The sequence below is a fragment of the Pipistrellus kuhlii genome, unplaced genomic scaffold (genome assembly GCF_014108245.1).
Source record: "Pipistrellus kuhlii isolate mPipKuh1 unplaced genomic scaffold, mPipKuh1.p scaffold_m20_p_2, whole genome shotgun sequence".
NCBI lineage: Eukaryota > Metazoa > Chordata > Mammalia > Chiroptera > Vespertilionidae > Pipistrellus > Pipistrellus kuhlii.
In genome coordinates this window covers 33265663-33291132 of record NW_023425515.1, presented here as the reverse complement: position 1 = coordinate 33291132, position 25470 = coordinate 33265663, and the positions used below count along the sequence as shown (strand labels likewise).

Genomic DNA, 25470 nt, shown 5'->3' with positions numbered 1-25470 from the left:
CACTAACATTTTTATTACTGTTGTTAATAGAACGTGAGGTGCTGTGGATTAGCTGCTGTTAATAAACAATGAGTACTTTCACTGAAAATGCTCATAAATACATTTAGTATTTAAATTATCAAGTCACAAGACAACGTAAGTCCAAAAATGTTTCTGGATGGCTAGCAATTTTTATTAAGGTAAAAAGCATAGGCAATACGTTTTACTCATCAATAAAAAGTAACTCTATCAATCCACTGGTAATTAATCCTAAGCAGAGTTGGAAAGCATTTGACTAAAGTAAAATATTTAGAGAAAATAGACATTTATATAAAATTATAAAATGCTTGTAATAAGAATAAGTGCATCCCAAGGAAAGCACAAACTTATTTTAGTTTATAGAGCCAGTTAAAGCCTTGAAAGTTTTAAGTGGAAATTGAAATATGCAAAAATGTATAAACATTCTACAAAAGATGGTCATTCTTTTCCTGAGTGTACTAAAGCTATGAAACGTAAGGTGACAGGAGGTGGAGGTGTAGGAACACTCTTCAAGGGCATTTCCTTTCTACACACTGCTTCCCTCCTTCTTCATATTCTTGTTTGGAAATCCACATCTGTTGAAAGGTGCCCTGTGAAATAGAAAGATACATTTTATCTTTATTTTCACAACTCCTACTCTGTGAAGAACTCTTGTTTCTGCCATCCTCCAGAACACCCACAAACACTACTTAAGGTTAGAAAGAATATTAAACCCTCTTATACCAGTTACACTGTCATACGGATATAAAGAGGCTATGAAAAGAAGGTGGAGAGTTGGCTATGATGACTTGGTGCCAATCTAAGGCAACAACAGAAATCGGTGCAAGGCTTGCACCAGGTACAGAACTGAAAAGATGGTCCAGGATTGATTAACGGTAACATTTAGAAAAGTGCTCACCAGAAGTAGGATAAAATTTAACAAGTACACATACATGATAACAAGCACTTCACCGAAGACACAAGGTGAAAGGAGAAAAGAGACCAAAGGAAGACGGAACCTGGACTACATGACTATTTGAATGCATTCAGTCACTGCCGAAGCTGGTTTGGCTCGGTAGAGCGTCGGTCTGCAGACTGAAAGGTCCCAGGTTCAATTCCAGTCAAGGGCATGTACATTGGTTGCAGTCCCATTCCCGGTAGGGGGTGTGCAAGAGGCAGCTGGTCGATGTTTCTCTCTCATCTCCGTTTCTAGCTCTCTATCTCTCTCCCTTCCTCTCTGTGAAAAATCAAAATAAAATTTAAAAAAAAGAATGTTGAATGCATTCAGTCATGGTATCTCGTTTTGGTCTGAGATCTCCTAAAAGACTAGAAATAGAACATAGACAAGAAATACACGCACGGACAGCTCCAAACATCTAATTGCTTAAAAATGTTTAGCATAAGTATTTGGTGACATTTAACTGATTGCTCTGAAGGGAAGAGAACATTCTCCAGTCTAGGGTGCAAATAAGAATAAGGGGTTTTTTTTTCTCTTGATACAAGGCAGGCGCCAGTCTAAGCAACATGTAAAAGCCAGCACCATGAGTAAACCATTTGCCCCAAGAATCAATTCTTGACTTCTTCTACCTCACCAAAAGGCCAGGGAACAACTAGAAGCTGAGAAAAATTGATTCAATTTTAAATATGCTGCAGGTACATCCTGACAGTGCCAGAGAGAGTACAATTGGAAGGGGTGTGAATACGTTAACAGATTCCCATCAGTTTGAGAGGGGAAACTACTTTTATGATAGTTATAAAATACAAAGATAAATGGTTGCATTGGAATTATTTTTAGTCTTTATTAAATTTAGTGTTTTCAGTGGCATATTTAAGTTAAATCATTCAACACAAATTGTTAGGTATTTTTCCAAGTAATTTACTCACCAGAGAAGCTAGAATAGAGCCACCAATCCATGAACTAAACCTCCGCTCCACTGTTGTATTATTTGCAATCAATTTCAACCGCATACTCTAAAATTGAGAGGGAAGAATAAATATTATTTACAAATATTAAATACAACAGGTGATTTAAATTAGTAAATTTACCTTTGAGAACTTAATGATTGATTTAAATACAGATACATGTTTTTTTTGCAAAAGTTATGCTTGTAGGTATAGGTTGACCCAGTGTTTTTCAACCTTTTTTGGGCAAAGGCACACTTGTTTCATGAAAAAAATCACGAGGCACACCACCATTAGAAAATGTTAAAAAATTTAACTCTGTGCCTATATTGACTATATATAAAGTAATTCTCTTGAATAGGAATCAAATAAACACAAAGTATTTTATAATTACTTTATTATGAAATATTAAGTAAACAAAATAATGAAAAATTATAAAATTCTTGTCTTGTCTGCACCTATGGCACACCAGGCAACATCTCGCGGCACACTAGTGTGCCGCGGAACAGCGGTTGAAAAACGCTGGGTTGACCTATAGTTTAAAGTAAACTTTGACTTTTAATGTGTAATATTTAATAAGAAAGTAAATTATATAAATCTTAGAGAACTTATATACCAAAGAGTATGGTATTTATACTTTTTATACCTTATAACCACAAACATATATTTTATACTATAAATCAGGTACAGTGCTAAATGCTTCATATAGGACTTCATGTCTTCCAACAGCAAGTCCAGCTATCCCAACCTGTGGCTCCTTCAGTAGTCCACAATTTTCTATTTCTCTTCAAAGGTTCATGCTTTCCTAACTTAGTTCACCCCTCCACAGCACACACCATGTTCCCCTTAGAAAACAAAATGCACACATCAGCTCTCAGGTAAGGTTTTTATTCATACTGGTTTTTTTTTTGTTTTGTTTTTTAAATATATTTTTATTGATTTTACACAGAGAGGAACTGAGAGGGATAGAGAGTTAGAAACGATGAGAGAAACATCGACCAGCTGCCTCTTGCACATCCCCCACTGGGATGTGCCCGCAACCAAGATACGTGCCCTTGACGGGAATCGAACCCGGGACCTTTCAGTCCGCAGGCCACCGCTCTATCCATTGAGCCAAACCGGTTTCAGCATACTGCTTTCCTTTCTAATTACTGTTTCTGTTTTAAACTAACTCTCGATAAACATTGTGGTTTTTATGCCTGAGCATTATCACTCTCACTTGTTGAATCAAGAGATTTTTACTCTCCACCTAGAAATTTGCTACTGGGGATATTTCACAAATGGTTGATATTTTCATTATTCTTTTTAAAAAAAAATATATATATATATATTTTATTGATTTTTTACAGAGAGGAAGGGAGAGAGAGAACTAGAAACATCAACCAGCTACCTCTTGTACACCCCCTACCGGGATGTGCCCACAACCAATGTACATGCCCTTGACGGGAATCGAACCTGGGACCTTTCAGTCTGCAGACGGACACTCTACCACTGAGCCAAACCAGTTTCGGCAGATATTTTCATTATTCTAAACTAGAAACCCAGTGCACAAAATTCATGCACAGGGGGTGGGGGTAGGGAGTGGGGTGTCCCTCAGCCCAACCTGCACTCTCTCCAATCTGGGACATCCCTCTCACAATCCAGGACTGCTGGCTCCCAACCACTCGCCTGCCTGCCTGACTGCCCCTAACCACTTGCTCCAAAGATCTGCCTGCAACCTGATCACCCCCTAAACAGTCCCCTGCCAGCCTGAATGACACCTAACTGATCCCCTGCCGGCCCAATTGCCCCCAACTGCCCTCCCCTGCAGGCCTGGTCATCTCCAACTGCCCTCCCCTGCAGAACATCTTGTGGTAGCCACATGGGGGCAGCCATCTTGTGTGTTGGGAGTGACTTTCAATTTGCATATTATCTCTTTATTAGGTAGGATAGGAACACAGTGTGTCTTTTGCACAGTGAAATAAATGGTGGCAGGAATGGACTATCATATGGGTGGGAGGGGGTCCTGGGAAGAGGAAGGATGAACGAAGGATTTTATAGGCGAGGAATTGGTTGGTATCATTACAATGGAATTTTTCCCTGTTATCCCATCAATTTTTCATTGCCTCCTAATGAATAAGGATAGTTAATATCTAACTGGTCTTGATAGCCCATGTCTATATTCACTATTCTGGGACTTTCTAAGAAATCCAATGTTAACTTAGGTATATTCCAGGTCAGACTATATTTCCAAGAACGAAGTAAATACAAGGCAAGAATCAATTGGTGCCTGTATCAATATTTAAATAACACAATTACAAAAATTTAGAATATATAAAATACTCCTTTATATGAAAAACCAAGAATATCAAATATGCAAATACTATTAGGGTCTATATAACACCTAAGAAGTGTTTTAAGCCAGAACTGGTTTTGCTCAATGGATGAAGCATCAGCCTGCGGACTGAAAGGTCCCAAGTTCAATTCCAGTCAAGGGCATGTACCTTGGTTGCAGGCACATCCCCAGTATGGGGTTTGCAAGAGGCAACTGATTGATGATTCTCTCTCTTCGATGTTTCTAACTCTCTATCCCTCTCTTTCTTCCTCTCTGTAAAAAATCAATAAAATACATTAAAAAAAAAAAAGAAGTGTTTTAAAATAACATTACTTTAGAATACCCTACAATAAACTATGTGATAGAAGTTTTAAAATCTAAAGGTTATGACTGCTATTTTGTTATCAATGTACCCACCATGTAAACTCCCTTCTCCCAAAACCAGGTTCTTCTATCCTTTTAAGTTACCACAAGGCACACAGTGATCTTTTAAAAATAAACATAGGAATTCTTCAATCATCTGCCAGATTCAATCCTTTAAGTGCACAGTAAGCAACTCAATGTGCTACAACTGTGTCCCCAAAGAGATACACTGAAGTTTTATCCTTGGTACCTGTGAATATAATCTTATTTAGAAACAGGATCTTTGCAGATGTAATTAAGATAAATTAAGGTGAGGTTATACTCGAGCAGGGTGGGCCCTTAATCCAATATGACTGGTGTTCTAATAAGAAAAGAACAGACCCACCAGGGGAGAATGCCATATGACCATAGAGATAGACACTGAGGGTAGAAGATGTTATGGGAAGCTGGCAAACCCTCAGATGCCAGGAGGAGTAGGAGGGCAGGAAAGATTCTCCTCTGAAGGTTTTAGAGAAATCATGTTCTGCTAACATGTTAATGTCAGACTTCTTGCTTCCAGAACTGAGAGAAAATAAATTTCCATTTTTTTCTGTTTTTTATCTTAAATAACAAAAATTTATTGTCTCACACTTCTGGAGGATGGAAGTCCAAGACTAGTATGTCCGCTGATTCTGTTTCTGGTGAGAACTTTCTACCTGGCTTATAGACTGCCGAATTCTCCCTGTATCCTTACATGGTGGAAAGAGAGAGGTAAGTTCTGTTGTTTTATTATATGCATAAATGCAAAACCCATGGACACAGACAATGGGGTGGTGAGGGCCTATGTGGGAGAGGATGGGAGCAGGCTGGAAGAAGTTAATGGGGAAGAAAGAAAGACCTATGTAATACTTTCAACAATAAAGATTTTAAAATAAAATAATAAAAACGTATTAAAAATTTTTTTTAAGTTCTGTACTTTTAAACCAAACACTTTGCAGCACTTTGTTTCGGCAGCCTTAGGAATCTAATACATCAGCCATCTAACCAGCCATATCACTCTCCCCACTTCTGCATAGATAAGCCAACTATTTGGAGATACTGGAATATACTATCTTCCCTTCATGTTGTGCACACGGTTTTCCCTCCACCTAGATGTCCTTTTGTAAATTACTTAACTCCTATCCAAATAGCTTCTTCACTGAGGTTAGTGTTCCCAAGACCACCTGGTTCATAACATACTGAACCACTGAGCACATTCCAGTCATTCTGTCCATGTCTACTTATCCTTGCAGACTCAGCACACGCTGGGTGGGGACTAGATTTTATATCTCCAGAGCCCAGCAGACTATAGGTATTTAGCTATAGAATCAATGACTAAAGTGTTAAATAGTACAAGAGTAACAAATAGATGTCATCTAGGAAAATTTGATTAATAAGGGATATTAAGCCTGGCTGGTGTGGCTCAGGAACCAAGAGGTCACAGGTTTAATTCCTAGTCAAAAGGTATTCAGGAGGCACCAATAGATGATGTTTCTCATCAATGTTTCTATCTCTCTATCCATCTCCCTTCCTCTCTCTTTCTAAAATTTTTTTAAAAAACAACCACTTAAAAAAAAAAAAGAATATTAACTTTATTGAAGTTTTATTAACTTTATACTGTACCAGGTATATACAAAATACCTATGTATTGCAAAACAAACCTTTAACTATGAAATTTCACCAGTGTGGACACCTGTGACTGGAGAATACCACTAAAGAACAAAGAAAACTTACTGGGGGAGTTTTCTGAGAGAGTTCTCTATTCAATCTGTCAGTAAAGCTCTGTATTAGCGTGTTTCCTCCTGCCACTATGACACTTCCATAGAGACCCTAGGATACAAAACAAAAATAAATTAGTTCCAAAGGTTTCCAACAGTTTTTAAACACAACAAATAAATCTATGTCCACCACTACAATTTCCCTTTCTTTTTAAATTGTTTTACTCCTATACAGACCTAGTAGCTTAGTCCTGTGGTTCTCAATACTGGTTACACATTCTATTCATTTAGGCAGATTTTAAAACACCAATGCCCGAAGCAGTTAAATAAAAATCTTTGGGGATGGAATTTTTATTTATTTATTTGAGAGAGAGAAGAAGGTTGGGACGGAGGGAAGGTGAGATATTCTTTTGAGTTAATAAAGTTTTGGTAATAATTATAACCTGCAAGTCTTTCTCTACAAACAAATGTAAACCTCCTTTTGCTCACCTCTGTATTGGCTACAAATGAGCCTAGGGTAAAAATATGGTACACTCAATCTGGTAATCAGATTGGTGTTATAATATGGAGTACTTAAAAGTTAGAAAAGCACAAAAATATGAAAGAAATCACTTAACTACACTTCTTACAAAAACTTAACCCTTCTCGAGTAATAAAAGGAAAACTGTACTATATAGACTAGAAAAAAATCACCAATAACATATATTTTGGTTTGTCTCCTTTTAGGAAATGCCTAGAACAGCACTATCCAAAAGAACTCTGTGATGACAAAAATGCTGTATATCTGCACTGTCATACAGTAACTATTCGCTACATTTTCCCTGTGGCTTGTGCAACTGAAAAACCGACTTTGAGCCGAAGCCGGTTTGGCTCAGTGGATAGAGCGTCGGCCTGCGGACTGAAAGGTCCCGGGTTCGATTCCGGTCAAGGGCACGTGCCTTGGTTGCGGGCACATCCCCAGTGGGGGGTGTGCAGGAGGCAGCTGGTCGATGTATCTCTCTCATCGACGTTTCTAACTCTCTATCCCTCTCAATTCCTCTCTGTGTAAAATCAATAAAAATATATTTAAAAAAAAGAAAAAAGAAAAAGAAAAACCGACTTTGAAATTTGCATTTGTTTTAATTTAAATTGCACCATGTGGCCAATAGATACCATACTGGACACCACAGATCCAGAGTTTTGCATTTTTCCTTTTCGAGTACTCCCATCTTTTTACATATTCTGTTATACAGTGGACTTCAAAGACAATGACCCAAACTGCCAACTTAAATAATGACCTGGGGGCATTTCAGTACCCAGAGATATCTCCATGCCATAAACAAGAGACTGGCACTTACTGGTCTGATATCAATATCGCACATTCCAACACTTGTAGTGACAACGTGACTGACTCCCAGCATTGTGTTTCCTGATAATCCCTACAACAAAACAAAATGGAGTCACAGAGAACTTCAAGCAATAAAGTGTGTCCAAAAGCACTTAGTATTATATAGGTATTCTAATCACACAAGATCTCTACATATTCAGGAAAACCTAGGCTAATTATAAAATAAGCTTTAATACCTTTACATTGGAAGGGTCAAATAATCCTTCAGGAATCTTTAACCGTTCTGCTCCAAAATCACAGTTATAGCCATTAGGGAATTCATAATGAACAGTTGGCATCTGTGCAGCTACTCTGAAAACACAGTAAACATCATTAAACAAAAGACAAAGACAAAGACAAAGATAATCCTCTTCAAAAATGATAAACTACTAAGGAATCAACTTATATGAAAGAGTGAGATCTATTTTCTTTTAAAATGTTATTCCATATTTCTTTTGTTTGTTTTTTTAAATCTTATTCCATATTTCTTAACAACTTTTTACTTTCAAGCAGTTAAACATATTCTACAATTCTTTTTTTATCTAAACAAATCAACTTCCTACCTCATTTAGGAAGTACTCAGTTTTTTAAAAGATTAGTATGAAGGTTTTAAAGAGCTATTAAATTCTATCTTGCAGGCAAAATAATACATACTGTTCATCGTAAGTTGAATCTGATACTTGAAGTACTGAAGCTTGAAAATCCTGGATAACACACTATGGGTAAAAATAAGATAGTTTAAGAAAGTTATTGAGATTTGTCTTTGCACTCAATACTTTTGTAACATTATCAATAAAATACTTTTCTTAAGAAAACTGGGCCATATTCCTGGATGGGTAAGAAATTCAAGGGTATAAATCTATCCAGCAAAGACTCTCGATTATCAAAGAAACCCCAATTATAAGCATTTGAATTAGAAGCTAAAATGCAGAACATTTAAGTAACAACAATATGAAACAAATGAAAAACTAAGAACCCTTGTATCAAAACACTGTTTTTATTTTAAGAAAAGCTTAGACTTACTATTAGAAGACAGATTTCATCATTACCTGTAATATATGCATATACTGTACTTGATGTAACTTTACATGATGCATATACTGTACAACAATTTTATTTTTAAATATATTTTTATTGATTTCAGAAAGGAAGGGAGAGAGAGAAACATAAATGATGAGAGAGAATCACTGATCAGCTGCCTCTGTATGCCCCCTCAACCTCGGCATGGACCCTTGACCAGAATCGAACCTGGGACCCTTCAGTCCACAGGCCGACACTCTATCCAACTGAGCCAAACTGGCTAGGGCACAACAATTTTAAAATTTACTTTAAAATACCTGTCCTCTAGATTTGCTAAGGATAAATATTGTCTAATATCTAGTCCAAATTGCTAGTCATTTCCACAATTTTTCCTTGTACCAAACACATACAAGAAACCTTTATCTTTAGGTGCTAAAATGTCAGATAGAATATATGTCTGCCATAGTGAATTATGACTTTAATATACTTTTACTGTGAGAATTGGATGTTTATCTGTGCTATGAGAAGTTGTTTTACTAACCTCTCCCCCTTCAGTAAGTGCTATGTTCAGAAATGGATTTTTAATAAAGAGAATATCTCGTTGGCTCCCTGCTATATGAAAAAAAATCCATTTTATTTTTTTAAGAGAGTGGCAAGAGGAAGAGACAGTGAGAGAGAGACATAGATTGGATGCCTTCAGATGGAGCCAGCAACCAATGTATGTGCCATTGACTGAAATCGAACTTGAGATCCTTCAGCCATAGGCTGACACTTTATCCACTGAGCCAAATGGGTTAGGGCAATGGTCAGCAAACCGACGCTCGCGAGCCACATGTGGCTCTTTGGCCCCTTGAGTGTGGCTCTCCACAAAATACCACGAGTGGGCACGCACATACAGTATGATTGAAACTTCGTGGCCATGCTCAGAAATTGGTTTTTGGCTCTCAAAAGAAATCTCAATCGTTGTACTATTGATATTTGGCTCTGTTGACTAATGAGTTTGCTGACCACTGGGCTAGGGCAATAATCCACATTTTTTTATATGGCCGACTGATTATTAGACAAGAGAACATACTTGAGCCACACCAGGAGATTGCTATAGACAAAAACCATTTCACCACCAAAAAGAAAAGTTCAGAATAGCATAATGCTTGTTTCCCCCCAAAACCAAAGTTCCTTCTAAGTCTCACCACAGTAATCCAAATGAATACATAGTAGTTTGTTGACATATCTGTTTGGCAAGTATGAAAAACAACCCCACCCCCAAAAAAGCTATTAATTCTGTTTCTAGAATGTCATATAAAAATGTAAAGATTGAAAAGTGTTCATATTGTATTCAAAGACTTACAGCCTATAAGTCATTCATGAAGAAGATAAGATTACTTACGTTACACATATAATTGTGCCAAGACCTTGTGACCTGCGGCAACTTCTCTTTCCTTTTCCAGTTTGCTGGTGATCCCTCGCGCACAGGTTCCTGGGAGCCAAGAGCATGCGCTAGGTTAATGGAGCCCACAACATGAGGTGAAGAGGTGGAGATAAATTCCAAAGAGGAAATTCACCAGTCATCACTTACTTTTGATGCAATCATATATGGAGGAATCAGTTCTATATTCATTTCCTGGAAGAGCTCTCTGCATTGCATGGTAATAAAGTCTCCGGCGAGAGGGGATTTTACAATGCCTATGAAACAGATTAAACAAGGCTAAGAGAACATTCCGCTCAAACTCCCTGGGACAAATATCCTCTGTGGATTTATGTGAATAATTATTTATAAGTAGAAATAACAGAACTATCCCTCAAAGCACTCATGAAGCCACACATGTTTTTAAATCTACATTATATACCAACAATTTTTTTTTATAAATATATTTTATTGATTTTTGTACAGAGAGGAAGGGAGAGAGATAGTCAGAAACATCGATGAGAGAGAGTCTTCGATCAGCTGCCTCTTGCACACCCCCTACTGGGGATATGCCCGCAACCAAGGTACATGCCCTTGACCGGAATCGAACCCGGGATCTTTCAGTCCCCAAGCCGACGCTCTATCCATTGAGCCAAACCGGTCCCGGCTATATACCAACAATTTTTAAAAATACCTCTAAAAAAGATATTTGGACTTGGTATGCTTTGACAGCCCAGTGTCCTCATCTGTATCCTCATGACCGCTACCACTGTCTCAGAGCACACAGGTTAATGCATTTACCTTGCTGAAGGACATAGCCATCGTGCACTGGAATTGCAGTGGTGTGAGTGGCTCCACTGTCCAAAATGAGCCCAGTCGAACGCCCATTAGCAAATCTAGTTTAAAGCATTAAGGGAAAGAAAGGATCAAGGCTCCTGAAAATAAAGTTTATTATGAAGGAAAGGTTTTATTAAGGTCTTTGAAAACAGAGGCATGTCCAGTATGAGTCTGATTTCAATAAAGGCTGGCATTCCTTAGGCACAGAAGATTCACAAAGGTGAACCATTTACCTTTGCCCTAAAGAATATCCTGCTTAGTGAAGTAGAGATCAGTAAAGAAAGCTGTAAAAAGAATAGTTCGGGATGCCCTGTGGGGTATTAGAGACCCCGTAACCAACCGCTGGGAAATCCAAGTGTAAGCTGAGGAGGGGAACCTGGGGAAAAGCAAGAACGAAAAGAAGGCCAGGAGGCAAGAGAGCAGGTGAGGTCAGGCAAATGCAAGTAGTTCAGCATAGCCTAGTAGAAGAATGAAGAATGTGGACAAGGATTCTAGCTTAGAGAGGTTTGCAATTAACAAAGACGATAAGAGCTGCAGTGTGAAGAGTGGCCAAGGTAAGAGGAAGGGTGGCAGGAATCCTGGATAGAGCTTGCACCTAATGCAAGGGTAGTGGATAGAGAGAAATAAATGGATTGAGAGATGATGGGGCGGGGGAGATAGAGGACACATAGCTCTTGATGACTGATACACTTGAATTAAAGGAAAAGATTTCTGGTGTGGGCAACTGGGAATAGGATAATACACAGATGGAGAAGGAATAAAGTCAGTGTTGGACATAAGTTTAGAGTGCTTACAGAAAATGTACTAGTTGGCAGCTGAGCTTGGAGCTCACAAGAAAGATATGGGAATTGTCACCGAAAAACAGGTACCTAAGTCAAGAAAATGGGTAAGTTAAGCCAGAAGGAGCATGCCAAAAGAGATGAAGGACTTAAGGGCAAAAACACAAAGCAAACAAAGGCAAAAAGGAACAAGGAATGGGTAGAGGTGGTAAGAGGGAAGAATTCTGAGAACATTAATCAGCGGCCGCCAACCTTTCGGACCTCGCGGACCACTGGTTGACGACCACAGCATTAAATGGTCAGAAAGGAGGTGATTTATCTTTGCTATTACTGGTACTCAACTGACGCTTTGGCACCTTTTTACTAAAATCATTCTCCAAAGTATGCGAGTTGGACAGCATAAAACTAAGCTTTCCTTACTAGCATAAGGTATCAAGTACACAGACAGTGTGACTGGAAGATATGAGAACTCATCTATCATCCATTAAGTCAGATAAAAGAATGGTACTTTTCTTATTATTAGTTTTATAAAATATAATTACCGTTTTCATAAAAATATTAACATTAATATATTTATTGTTTGTATTTTAAACTGAACTAGCTCTGGCTGGTGTGGCTCAGTTGGGTGAAGTGTTGTCCTATGCACTGAAAGATTGTGGGTTTGATTCCTGGTCATGGCACGTACTTGGGTTGTGGGCTCGATCCTCAGTTAGAGCAACTAGTTAAGTGTTTCTCTCTCACTTCGATATTTCTCTCTCTCTCTTTTCCTCTTTCTAAAATCTTTTTAAAAAGGCAAGAGAAAAAACACCCCAAAGTGTTCAGTTTTGAACAAGCGAGAACTGGCTCATGTCTGTGCTTAAGGAGCACCGCCTGTTTACTTTAAGAGAAAACCTAAGCATTATTCTTTCAAGGATACGCTGTCAAAACTGCAGTTTTGCAAAGGAAGAATGCTGGGATGTTGTAGTGCTCAAACATCAACTCTGTCAGTTTCTCTCTCTTGGCTCTAGTGTTCCACTGGAGAAGAGGGAAAAAGAAATGCAAATCACTTGTTTGAAAACTTTTATAAAATGTTGATTTATCTCAAGATGCATTATAACACTATATTAACAAAAAATGTTACAATAAAATAAAATACCATGACAAATAATCTTCATAACAACAAATACTTGGTTCAATTCTATTGGTAGTTTTAATAACTAAATATAAATAAAAATTTTATTATTTAATAAGAGGTAAAATTATCTGCTGCAATAAGTTCTAGAAATGACCACATTTTAAATTAAAGGAATTAAAGTATTATTAAATCTTAAATCTATGAATCAAAATCATAAATATGAATATTAAACCACCAAATTCTCATACTTAAGAGTTGCTACTCCTTTTTAAAAAAAAAAATATTTTTATTGATTTCAGAGAGGAGGAGAGAGAACAGTGACCTCCTGGTTCATAAGACCACACTCAACCACTGAGCCATGCTGGCCAGGCTACAACTGCTATTCTTCAAAGACTGTAGAGGTTAGAAACAGTAACAGAAAACTGTTAATTTAAGCGTTTCAGAAGAGACTTCAGTCTAGCAATTTGCAGCCCTTGTTCAACATTTGACATCTCTCCTGGAGACCTGAGTATAAAAGCAGATACGGTCTGGCTGGTGTGGCTGGCTCAGTGGTTGACCACGGACCTATGAACTAGAGCACATGTGTCAAACATAAGGCCCGCGGGCCAAATCCGTCCCGCCAGGCCTTGCAATGTGGCCCACACCGCGCTGTCATCACTGCACTCCGCTGCGTTTCCATCACAATGACAGTTTATGACTGTTCAGTAAACCATTCGGCCCGCGATTTAGGCTGGATTTGAGATTTTGGCCCCTTCTCTGATTGAGTTCGACACCCCTAAACTAGAGTGTCACAGTTCAATTCCCAGTCAGAACACATGCTCGGGTTGTGGGCTCAATCTCCAGTAGGAGGTGTGCAGGAGGCAAGTGACCAATGATTCATCACTGATGTTTCTATCTCCCTCTTTCTTTCTCTTCCTGTTTGAAATCAATAAAAATATATTTTGAAAAATAAAATACTTAATACTCTAAAATAATTTCTAAACATTTTTTTAAATAAAGAAAGCAGATATACACTACACTTGTGACACAAGAGACAATTCATAAACCAAAATGGGAAGCAGCCTAACAATTCTAATGTTAAATACATCCCTAGGGGGGGAAAAAATACATAAAATAACCACCAAAACCCATTAGGGTGTTTTGTATTATTCTTTGAATATTTTACTTATTGAATATGTTGAACTTATAATATCATTTAAAAATGAATACCCCTTTCCCTAATTTTCAAACAAGAATATATGAATTTCTGTCTCTTTAAAAAAAAAGGAAACATTTTCAAATGAATGGTGGCTGGAAAATGAGAAAAAATTAGAAAAGAAATTGTTCTTACCGGAGCTTCTGACATGAGGACAGGATGCAGGCTGGGTTCTGATTTGACATGCATTTTGTAGGTATGATCCAAAATAGCTTGGAAGCTATCCCAATCTTCAACTAGAATATAAAAATACCTTCAAAACAATGCTGTTGGAGATATACACAGTATCTTTTTTTGACATTATTTTTCCTTATCTTATCCTTCTCCTGAATTTTCTCCTACCTCCCTACATGTTCCTTCACATTCACCTTCCTCGTCGCCTCTAACAGTTAAGTACAGAACAAGTTTTCACAAGGAACCACATCTTCAACACTTATATTTCTAATTCTTTCTAGGTAGTTTAATACAGCTCCATGTCTTAAAATCTTTCTCACCTGCTTAAAACATCAGCACCTATATTTATCACTTTGACTCAGTAACACATTCATTTCCTTGCTGTGCAGAAAAGTTAACACAGCAGGCCTAAGAAAGGCCTGGCTGCAAGGCTGAACCCTGGCTAGCATTTGGGGACTTGACTGGTAAACAAAACAGTTCCCTACAGAGACATAAACACAGCCTAAATGAAAACATAGCTCACTGTGCCTCAACTGTCTGTGCAAAGAATGAGGAACACTTTCTTTCCTCCTGGGAGTCTGGGATCTTGGTACTGGCTAGGCACTAGTACCGACATGACCAGCCCCCAGTAAGAACCCTGGGTACCGAATCTCTAGTGAGCTCTCCTAGTTGTAACAACTTGATGATGGGGGAACATCCTCTTTTATAACTGTACTGTGAGAAGGCTCTTGGAAGTTTGTACTGGTTTCCTCTGGACTTCACGCCCCCCTTTTCCCTTTGCTGATTTTGTTTGTATCATTTTAGTGTAATAATCTTAGCCATGAGTACAACTATATGCTGAGTCCTATCAGTCCTCCTAGGGCACATGTGTCAAACACAAGGCCCGCGGGCCAAATCCGTCCCGCCAGGCCTTGCAATGTGGCCCGCACCGCGCTGTCATCACTGCACTCCGCTGCGTTTCCATCACAATGACAGTTTATGACTGTTCAGTAAACCATTTGGCCCGCGATTTAGGCTGGATTTTAGATTTTGGCCCCTTCTCTGATTGAGTTTGACACCCCTATCCTAGGGCAAACGGGCTGGCAGGACATCAATCAGGCTGGCATGGAAGTGGTTAGGGGGTGATCAGGCTGGCAATCAGGAAGGCAGGCAGGGGAGCAGTTGGGAGCCAGCAGTCCTGGATTGTGAGAGGGCAGTCGGACATCCCTTGAAGGCTCCCAGATTGGAGAGGGTGCAGGCTATGCTGAGGGACAAACCCCCCCCTCCCCCTCCCCGCCTCTGCCCCCGTGTACAAATTTCGTGCACGGGGCCGGTAGTTTAAAATATATTTTTATTGATTTCAGAGAGGAAGAGGGAGATATGAAAACATCATTGATGAGAGAGAATTGTGGATTGGCCACCTCCTGCATGCCCCCTACTAGGGATCGAGACCGCAACTCTGGCATGTGCCCTTGACTGGAATCAAACCTGGGACCCTTCAGTTCGAAGGCTGACACTCTATCCACTGAGCCAAACCAGCTAATGTTACATTTGCTTTTTAGACCATAAAACTTATTTTTTGCCTTCTATTCCTACCTCAGTGCATGGTACCCTCAATTTGGTCACCCCAATCAAAAATCCAAAAACTTTCTTAACTCTTCTTTTTACCCCTCCCATCACTTAAGTACCATTTGTCTTCTGGATATCTCTGAAAGCCAACTCAGTATCCACCATAAGTGTTATAATTTAAATCCTCATATCTCCATCTGACTCCCACTCACTTAACTGAATCTCTTGTTTCTAGTATCTCTCCCTCCATTCTATCTACTGCTGTCAGAGTAACAATTCCAGCTGGCAAATATGAATATTCACATCTGTTTAAAATCCTTTGGGGTTAACCTTTACTGCCACCTTATTATACCCCTGGCACAGTTTACAATCCCTTTTATGACTGCTTTGCCTACCTTCCCTGCAACTGGCCATACGGTACCCAATGCTACAGCTATACATAATTGATGACATTTATAAACATGTAAGTTTCTTCCACAACTCCATTTCTTCACACATACTAGTTGCTCTGTTTTACCTATTCTTGTCAGGCTAATAATTCTTTGTCAGTGATCAATATTCAGTACAAAAATTACCATTATCACGGACCCCTAATGACAAAGTTAAATGCCATTCCTCTCTAATTCCACAGACTATCAGTCATAGCTATATTACAGCATTTATCTACACATTTGTATTTATACATCTATCCTCCCTATCTATGAGTTTCTTCAGGAAAAGAGACATGTTTTATGCATCTTTGTATTCTCAGTGCCTGGAACATCAGGTTGTGGAATGAAAAATAGATAAAAAACGGAAAAATTGTTAATTTTCAACTTAAAGAAAATGCATCTAAAATGCTTTACATCTAAAATGCACCCAGTATAGTCTATTTTATAATCAATTACATAGGGAAAAAAAAACCCAACATCATACCCATCCCATTTTTCAGTGGAGAAATGGCCTCCATATTCTCCCTGGGAACACGCAGGGCATTAGTATCTATGTAATAGGTGGGTCCGCCTTGTTTGCCTTTATCACCATCTATTTCCATCAATGTGCTTCCATCATCTCTTTCTACCACCATGCCAATAGCTGTGGGAAAATCCACCTGTAAGAGTCCAAAATATGATATATTAGTTTTATCTGCTTTTATTAAGGAATCATTCCCTTCTCCCCCAACTAATGTATTTTATCATATGTGAATCAGAATTTCTACATGAATTTAATTCTACATGAATGGCCTTACATATCCAATTAACTCTAATATTTTACCTTGGGACAGTCCTCACCAGCATAACCAGCTCTCACAGTATAGGACCCAATGTCAAAAACAAGGGCTCCAACTTCATCTGAAAGATAAGAAGATAATTAACATTAAAAACTTACAAGCATATTTGCTTAAAATGAGAATGTATGTGAAAGCTCTATAAAAATTAAAACAGGCATTACATTCATACTATTACTATCTTGAACCTAGCTTTATTTTAAATACACATTGCCCAGCTGGTATGGCTCAGTGGTTGAGCATCAACCTATGAACCACGAGGTCATGATTAGATTCCCAGTCAGGGCACATACCCAGGTTGCAATCCCCAGTAGGGGACGTGCAGGAAGCAGCCAATCAATGATTCTCGCTCATCATTGATGTTTCTCTCTCTCTCTTCCTCTTTGAAATCAATAAAAAAAAAAAAATCTGTAACAAATAAATAAATATATCTTAAACTAAAGATTCATTTAATTAAATTATAATGTCATACATGGCATATCAATAGTTTGAATCAGGAAAGAGGTGCTACACTAAAATTGGGTAATTTGAAGAGAGCATACTTATTAAAGGGACTATTTACAAAGATATACTCATAATATTAAAACAAAAAAGACAGTACTATACCCTACAACTTATAATATCAGAGACATGCTACCATCCTTAGAATTGAAGAACTGGAGAAGAAACTTATTCCAGAGCCCAGAAAGTTGTGTTCCAAGGGATGATAGGAGCTGTGACCTTGAGTTGAGGGATGGAGTCAGCCTTGGCTGACCCCTTGGAGAAGGAGCCAGGCTAACAAACATACCAACCTCTCTAGTTCCCCTCCCCATGGCTAAGGTGTTCTATAATTTCTCATATAAACTGGGTTATTTCTGAATGTGAAAAGGGTCCCTATTTATTAATAATTGTACTAGGACAAGAGGCACAAAACAGGAAGTATGGTGACTCTACCATTGCTCAAACTAGATGTCAAGGAAGCCCACAGATGTAGCCTGCCAGGCTCAGTACTCAAAGGCCCAGAGAGGGGAAAATGTGTTGGAAATGAATCTGAAGGGGTAAAGAGAAGATATCCAGTATACTTAGGTATGATGTTTCTTATTTTAAGGGAAATATTCCATACAATTAGCAAAAAAACTTAGCAAAATCCCAAGTAGGTTCTCTGAAGAGTAAGAGTTTAAGGTAGGGGTGTCGAACTCAATCAGAGAAGGGGCCAAAATCTCAAATCCAGCCTAAATCGCGGGCCGAATGGTTTACTGAACAGTCATAAACTGTCATTGTGATGGAAACGCAGCGGAGTGCAGTGATGACAGCGCGGTGTGGGCCACATTGCAAGGCCTGGCGGGACGGATTTGGCCCGCGGGCCTTGTGTTTGACACATGTGGTTTAAGGTATAGGTCAAGGAAAACCATTAAAATGAAAGTTATCAAAGTTTACACATTTCAAAGTTTTTAGGACATTAAGTTTCTTGCTGAATGAGAAAGTTAGTAAATTTTTTCACATTCAAATTCATAGAAAAGCCTATAATTATACTTTAAAATTACTTCAGCCCAAACATCATGCCTGCTAAAACAGAACACTTGTATTTTCCAGGCACTGATTTTTCAAAGGATTTTTTCAATTATTCAAAATAATAAATACTATTAACTCCCAAGAAGTTGGCAAAAATTGATAAGTCTGATATGACCAAGTGTTGTCAAAGATGCAGGGAAAGAGGAGCTTTTATACAACTGCTAGAAAAAGCTGTAAATTAGCATAATCACTATGGGCAATTACTCATCATCTAGTAAAGTTGAAAATGTGCATACACAGAAAATACACATACCTTCCCTAGAGAAACTCTCTCACATATATATAAAAAAGATACCTATGAGAATTCCAGTAGCTACGTGATCTTGAGTGATTAACGTCTCTACTTCAGTCTCCTATCTCATAGGATGCTAAAATGATTAAATGTGTTAAATGCTTTAGTGTATGTAAGCACTTCTAACAGTATCTGGCGTATAACAAACACTGTAAATGGTAGCTGCTATGATAATTACTGTCACACTGTTTGTCATGGGAAAAGGTAGAAGTTATCTAATGCTATCTCAGAAGAGAAACAGACAAACTACAGTTTATCCATATAGAGAAATACACATAGTTAAAGGAGTAAACTAGATCTACATTATACCAACATGAATAAACCCAGAAGTATCAGTCTAAAAAGTTAATTATTACAATATGTGTGTGTGTGTGTGTGTTTGTGTGTATCTAACAAACATGATACTACTTAATTCATTATGGATATATACATACTTACTAAAAGTATAAAAATATGCATATGGTATGTATCTGAGAATAATACATACCAACTTCAGTTCAGTGTTTACCTCTAAAGAAGAGAGAGGAACTCTATATCAGTTAACATTTTCTTTCTTTTTTTAAATATATTTTATTGATTTTTTACAGAGAGGAAGAGAGAGGGATAGAGAGAAACATCGATGAGAGAGAATCATCAGTCAGCTGCCTCTTGCACACCCCTTACTGGGGATGTACCCGCAACCAAGGTACAGCCCTTGACCAGAATCGAACCCCAAACCTTTCAGTCCGCAGGCCAATGCTCTATCACACTGAGCTAAACCGGTCTCAGCTGATTTTTATTTTCTTATTCTATTTTTTAGAGAGGAAGGGGGAGGGGAGGGGAAAAAAGGGGGGGGGGGATAGAGAGAGAAACATTAATTAGATGTCTCCCACACGCCCTGATTAAGGATCAAACCTGAAGTCTAGCATGTACCCTGACTGGGAAAGGAACTTGCTACCTTTTGGTGTACGGGGCAACACTCCAAACTTCTGAGCCACACCAATCAGGGACATTTATTTTTATTTTGAAAGGACGTTTCTGTAATTGGTACATATCCACAAAATAATTAATTCTTCTCTATAAATTATTCTGGTCCAAATAATTTGTCTAAAAGCAGAACATTGCATTTGCTTTCACCACAGCATGTAAATTCAAAGACAAATAGTAAGTAAAGTTTACTAATGAGCATAAATTAGTAAACTTTAATACTGATTAAGCAATGAACATAAACTGTGCACCTATGGATGAGGACAATAGGGGGTGGAGAGGGGGTGGAGGGAACCTGGTGGAGGGGGGAAGAAATGAGGAACCTTTGTAATAATATGAACAATAAAGACTGATTTAAGAATTAAAAATAAATAAATAAATAAATAAATAAATACTGATTAAGCAAAATGTCAGGTAAAAAAACCAAAACATTCTTTAAAAAAAAAAAAATGTTTTTATTGCTTTCAGAGAGAGGAAGGGAGAGGGAGAGAGAGATAGAAACATCCATAATGAGAATCAATCATGGGCTGCATGCCCCCTACTGGGGATCGAGCATACAACTAGGGCACATGCCCTAAATGGGAATGAAACCATGACCTCCTGGTTCATAGGTCCATGCTCAACCACTGAACCTATGCCTGCCCAATGAAATGCTTATTTTTTGTACCTTGTTTTGTAAAAAATCCAAGCACCAAGGAATCCAAAATAGGAGAATGGCAAGGGGAGATAGAGGCTTAAAATCAAAACCTCAGAAGTCTAGAATTAAAAACTAAGGAGGCATTCTAATGGATAAAATGCTACTGTTTTAACTATTTGAGAATTTTGATATTTTTCCCCAGAGTAAATGGCTTCCAAGTTTTAAAAAGATGTGATTTCTTTCTTGGAAAGCACAAAGCACTAGTGACAGTCTTCTAACATTCCAATAGGATACAGAAGGCTAGTGACTTTGGAAGGAGGTGGGGAGATGGGCTCACTTTTTTTGTATGGACATTTTTATCATGCAAAAGAGTTTGAAGTAGAGAAGAACCATTAAAGATGCTCACAAGAGCAATGAGTAGGATCAGAAACCAGTTACAAGGTACAGAAATCTGGATGAATTATGCATTAGTCCTAAAGTTAAAGATCAGTGTCCAATCTGGTCAGAAGTTATTATTGGAATGAGACACCTGTAAACTAAAAAGTTTTAACTACAAAGATCTTTTTAATAAGCACACAAGTTAACAATACATTCTAGCCATGGCTGGTGTGGGTCAGTTGGTTGGGCATCTTCTCCTGCACAGAAAGGTTTGCCGGGACGTCAGGGCACATGCTTGGGATGTATGATCAGATCTCTGGTAGGGGGCGTGCCGGAGACAGCTGATCAATGTTTCACTCTCACATCAATGTTTCTCTCCCTCCCTATCTCTTTAAAACTCGATTAAAAAAACAAAAAAGTCTACTGTTAATTACACAAAATTTTGGTTAGTTGCTTTTCACAGTAAACCTTTTAGAAAATGTGACCACTATGTGTAAACCAGAGGCCCAGCGCATGGTATTTGTGGGCAGTATGGTCCCTAGGCCTGGCATGTGATCAGGGCCATCTTACCAGGCTGCCCGTAGCTGGCCCCACCCCCTGCTGCCACCCACCCCCAGTTCCCCATTCACCATTGGTTGATTGGAGCCTGCTAGCCAGAGGGAGGGACTGAGAGGTCAGCCATTCCCACCTGCTCATCAGCCCTGTCCCCGCTGTGGGTCACCCTCTGTGTGTGGGGTGAGGGGCAGGTTGGGGGCCTTAGCCTGCCTCCCCCGCCCCCAACCCCCAGTTCCCCATTCACAATGGGAACCTTCTGACCAGGAAAAGGGTCCAAGAAGTGGTCAGTGTGCCTCAGTGACTTCAAGTGGTTGTTCTGTCATTAGGGTCAATTTGCATTATTACCCTTTTATTACATAGGATACCAGCCATACAGTAACTCAAATAGAAAATCATGCACATAATTTTTGTGATTTTTAAATATTTTTATGCAAAATAGGCTTTAAGACCTATTTACCCAGCAAATAAGAAACAAGATGTTTATTCTGAATACCTGTAACATGAATATGCTGTGGTTCTATACTTGAAAAGTGATTTATGGAAATGTTTTTTCTTCATTCCAGGGAGTCTTAGTCCCCATTTATGAGGAAGTTAATTAACTTTGGTCTGGTTACTTAATCTTTTTTATGCCTCATTTTCTTCTTCACTACAATGGGGATAGTAGTACCACCTCCTATAGTTGTGGAATAACATAGTTGATGAACATACTGAATACAACACATGAAAAACCTCTCGAACGGTTGTTGGTATATAGGATTCACTCGATAAATGTTAGCTGCTGGCATTATTAGTATCCATTTCTACTTTTCCCATATTAAATTATTCCTGTTAAGGAAATACTCAATGCACAGCCTCTAGATCCTTGGGTCAGTGAACCTACAGGTCAAAATAGTCAACAGCCTCCAAGAGGCAAAGGCAGACAGCTCCCGTTTTTTCTGTCAGGGTTGCATCTTCAGATGGGGAAGATGTAAGTTATGAAGGTCCACCTGGCTTCCCTCCAAAGGAAAATGGGAAACTACGGATGCTCACATTTGAGAAATCAAAATCAAGAACATGAATAGGGAACAAGGCAGCGAGGGTCAGCATATCACCTCCAGACAGACTCAAGCTACTCGCGAAAAACTAAGAACTTGGGAAACTTTATTTGTATCCCCCACCAATAAAATGTCACCCTCTCCAGGAACAGCATCCTCACTAGACACAATAGCAATAGCAACATGCTGCTTCTGTCTCCTTGTTCTCCAACTCGTCAAACAGAAACACAGTAGTCATACACACTTGTGTTCCTTTTAGATAGCTTGCAAAAATGGAGGCTCTGGCCTGGCCGGCTTGGCTCAGTGGGTAGAGCGTTGGCCTGTGGACTGAAGGGTCTCAGGTTCGATTCCAGCCAAGGACACATGCCTGGGTTGCCCCCCAGTGGGGGCATGCAGGAGGCAGCTTGGTCAATGGTTCTCTCTCATCATTGATGTTTCTCTCTCTCTCTCTCTCTCTCTCTCCTTCTCCCTTACTCTCAGAAATCAATAAAGAAATACATTTAAAAAAAAAAAATGGAGGCTCTGGTTCAGTAGCTTCACTCTGGGGCGTGAGGGTCTGCACTGTGAAAAGCCTGCAGGTGATGTTGAACTGTTGATGCACGCACCCCTGTTTAGACGCAAGTGCAGCATTACCTCATTCACCTTTGCAAGCACCCCATTGGCCAGCGTGGGGCAGAACAAACTGCCCCCCGACCCCCACCATAAAGATTCTGTTAGCTGGTCTAACAATCAAACAAACATGACACGGATTAGCAGGAGAAAATGACCAAATGTAATACATATATATGTATGGGAACCCCGCAGACCTGAGAGTCTGAGACACCCCTCTCCCCTCCCCATGCACAAGGGATTCGGAGACAGAAAGGGGTAAAAAAAAAAAAGTCCTTCTGAGCTAGGAATGAGACAAGAAGACTTGGGGGTGGGGGGGCGCTTCAAAGGGTCACTGCAGGATGACAGGAAGAGCAGATGTTTGGTAAATAAAAGCCTGCTTCCAAAACCGGTTTGGCTCAGTGGATAGAGCATCAGCCTGCGGACTGAAAGGTGCCGTCCCTGGTTCGATTCCGGTCAAGGGCATGTACCTTGGTTGCGGGCACATCCCCACTAGGGAGTGTGCACGAGGCAGCTGATGGATGATTCTCTCTCATTGATGTTTCTTTCCAACTCTCTATCCCTCTCTTCCTCTCTGTAAAAAGTCAATAAAATATATATTTAAAAAAAAATAATAAAAACCTGCTGTGCTATACAGGTGGGCCAGAAAGAGACAATTATCGCTGACAATCTCCTACGATGGGCAGAGGCCCTAATTCAAGCTCTTCTGGACAGGTAAAGGGAGGAGGGGTTTCTCCTGAGCCTGAAGCTACAGTGGACATTAATGATATCTAAATAAGTCCGCATACTACCGAGAGCATGTGGCTCTGAACCCTCATAGGCTAAAGAAGTCAACTCCCCCGCCCAAAGCCAAAGCACTGCAGGAATGGGGGGGGGGGGGGGCTGGTGTCAGCACCCAGGTCCCTGAACCTCCCCAATCTTCCCGCCGCTGCACCCCAGTCTCCCCGGGAAAGCAGCCCTAAGTCACGGCGCGGAGGGTCCGCGGCCGGCGCTCAGGAGGCAGGTCCCGCGAGGCCGCCGCTCCTCCGCGCCCGCCGCGCCGTCTCCCCGGCGCCGCGGAAGCCTCCGTCCTCGCTCGCTCGCTCGCCCGCAAACTGAGGGAACTCCCAAGTTGAAACTCGCGCGCACCCGCGCGACGCCGCCGAGTTACGGAGGCTCCGGAGAGACGCGACCCCGGGAGCCGCCGGTCACTCCCTCCCGCCGCGGGGGCTCGACGACCCCCGGATGGAGCCTCACGCCGGCCGCCAGGCCAACGCGCGGTCCCCCACCCGCTCCTCCTCGGGGGACGCGGGCTGGAAGGGGCCGCAGGGGGCGGAGACTCGGCGAGCCGGGTGGGCGCCGGGGCCCGCAGAGCGCGAGGCGGGGGTGGGGGGCGGGAGTCCCGAGACCCGGAGGCCGGAAGGGGCCGCCGGGGAGGGGCCTCGGAAGGCTGGGGGCGGCGGTTACCTGCCCCACGCACCGAAACGGCGCGCAGAGAGGTCCGGCCGCGCGCACTCACCTCCGCCGTACACGCCGCCGCTCATGGCTGCTGTCGGTGCGGCTCCTCCGCGGAAGGCTCCCGGGCGACGTGACTGCGCCGGCGGCGACCGCGGGTCCTGAGGAGCGCTGGCCTCTGACCCCCTCCCTCAACTTCCACCGCCACCCCCTCCGGCAACAAAGCGGCGTCCGCACGCCCGGTGCGCAGTCACACTTGCTGTCTGCTCTTTTCAGCCAATCGGGAGAGGTCCGGCTATCCTCCAGCCAATCACGACGGGGCTCTGGGGCATCCTGTCGTGGCCCTGTCCGTGTAGCCAGTCGCAGGCAGCCGTCGGGGCGGGGAGAAGGGAAGCGACCCCAGGGGAGCAGGGATTGGGCCCCGGAGTTGGAGGGGGCGGGTCCACCCCGGGAGGCGGGAGACGGCGGCGCTGGCAGCCGGACGCGGCGGAGAAACGTGCAGGGGCGGGTCCGTGGGTGTCTGTGGGCGCGGAGGGGCCGTGGGAACGCGCTACGGCCACGTGAACTTCTGAAAAAGAACTGGAAATTGGGGGAAAGGGTCTCCACGCGGTGATTTTTCGGTTTGGGAGTGTGGCGATTCAGGTGTGTTTTCAGGAAAAGTATTTTCAACTAACTTTTATGTTGACATGATGAAAACGGTGTGCTCCACTTTGGGGTAAAGGAATCCGTAAATCAAAGGTAGGATTCTGTAATGTTTAAAATGGTTGTGAATCATAAACATAAGGAAGTGCTAAATTTAGGTAGCAGTTTTTAAATTATTTTTATTGATATATATAGTGTTTTTTGGGGGGGAGGGGTTGGGTTTTAAAAAAATACATTTTATTGATTTTTTGCAGAGAAGAAGGAAGAGGAATAGAGAGTTAGAAACATCGATGAGAAAGAAACATCGATCAGCTGCCTCTTGCACAGCTCCTACTGGGGGCTGGGCCCTCAACCA

General features: G+C 40.7%; 1 protein-coding gene across 2 annotated transcripts; it reads right to left on the bottom strand.

Annotated features, from left to right (window-relative positions):
- Positions 1 to 148: 148 nt before the first annotated feature.
- Positions 149 to 24747, bottom strand: ACTL6A (actin like 6A). 2 transcript variants are annotated; one of them, XM_036445067.2, is made up of 14 exons: positions 24538 to 24745; positions 17005 to 17081; positions 16666 to 16840; positions 14164 to 14264; positions 12636 to 12733; positions 10905 to 10999; positions 10275 to 10381; positions 10086 to 10175; positions 8333 to 8394; positions 7876 to 7990; positions 7650 to 7730; positions 6329 to 6424; positions 1882 to 1968; positions 149 to 608 (listed from the first exon to the last, which is right to left on the bottom strand). In XM_036445067.2, exons 1-14 carry the CDS (start codon positions 24560 to 24562, stop codon positions 528 to 530), a joined length of 1290 nt encoding a protein of 429 aa, XP_036300960.1. In that variant the 5' UTR covers positions 24563 to 24745; the 3' UTR covers positions 149 to 527. The 2 variants fall into 2 exon arrangements, with proteins under 2 accessions (XP_036300960.1, XP_036300961.1); XM_036445068.2 differs by lacking the exon at positions 7650 to 7730 and having other exon boundaries at positions 24538 to 24747.
- Between the last annotated feature and the right edge of the window lie 723 nt (positions 24748 to 25470).

Excerpts from the sequence above, each read along its gene's own strand:
- ACTL6A (XM_036445067.2), bottom strand. The coding sequence starts at position 24,562 with ATGAGCGGCGGCGTGTACGGCGGAG. Across the intron at positions 10,382-10,904 it reads TGGCTATGTCCTTCAGCAAG|GCATTGTAAAATCCCCTCTC; the intron begins GTAAATGCATTA and ends TCTGTTTCATAG. Across the intron at positions 8,395-10,085 it reads GGCACAATTATATGTGTAAC|TGTGTTATCCAGGATTTTCA; the intron begins GTAAGTAATCTT and ends TTTTACCCATAG.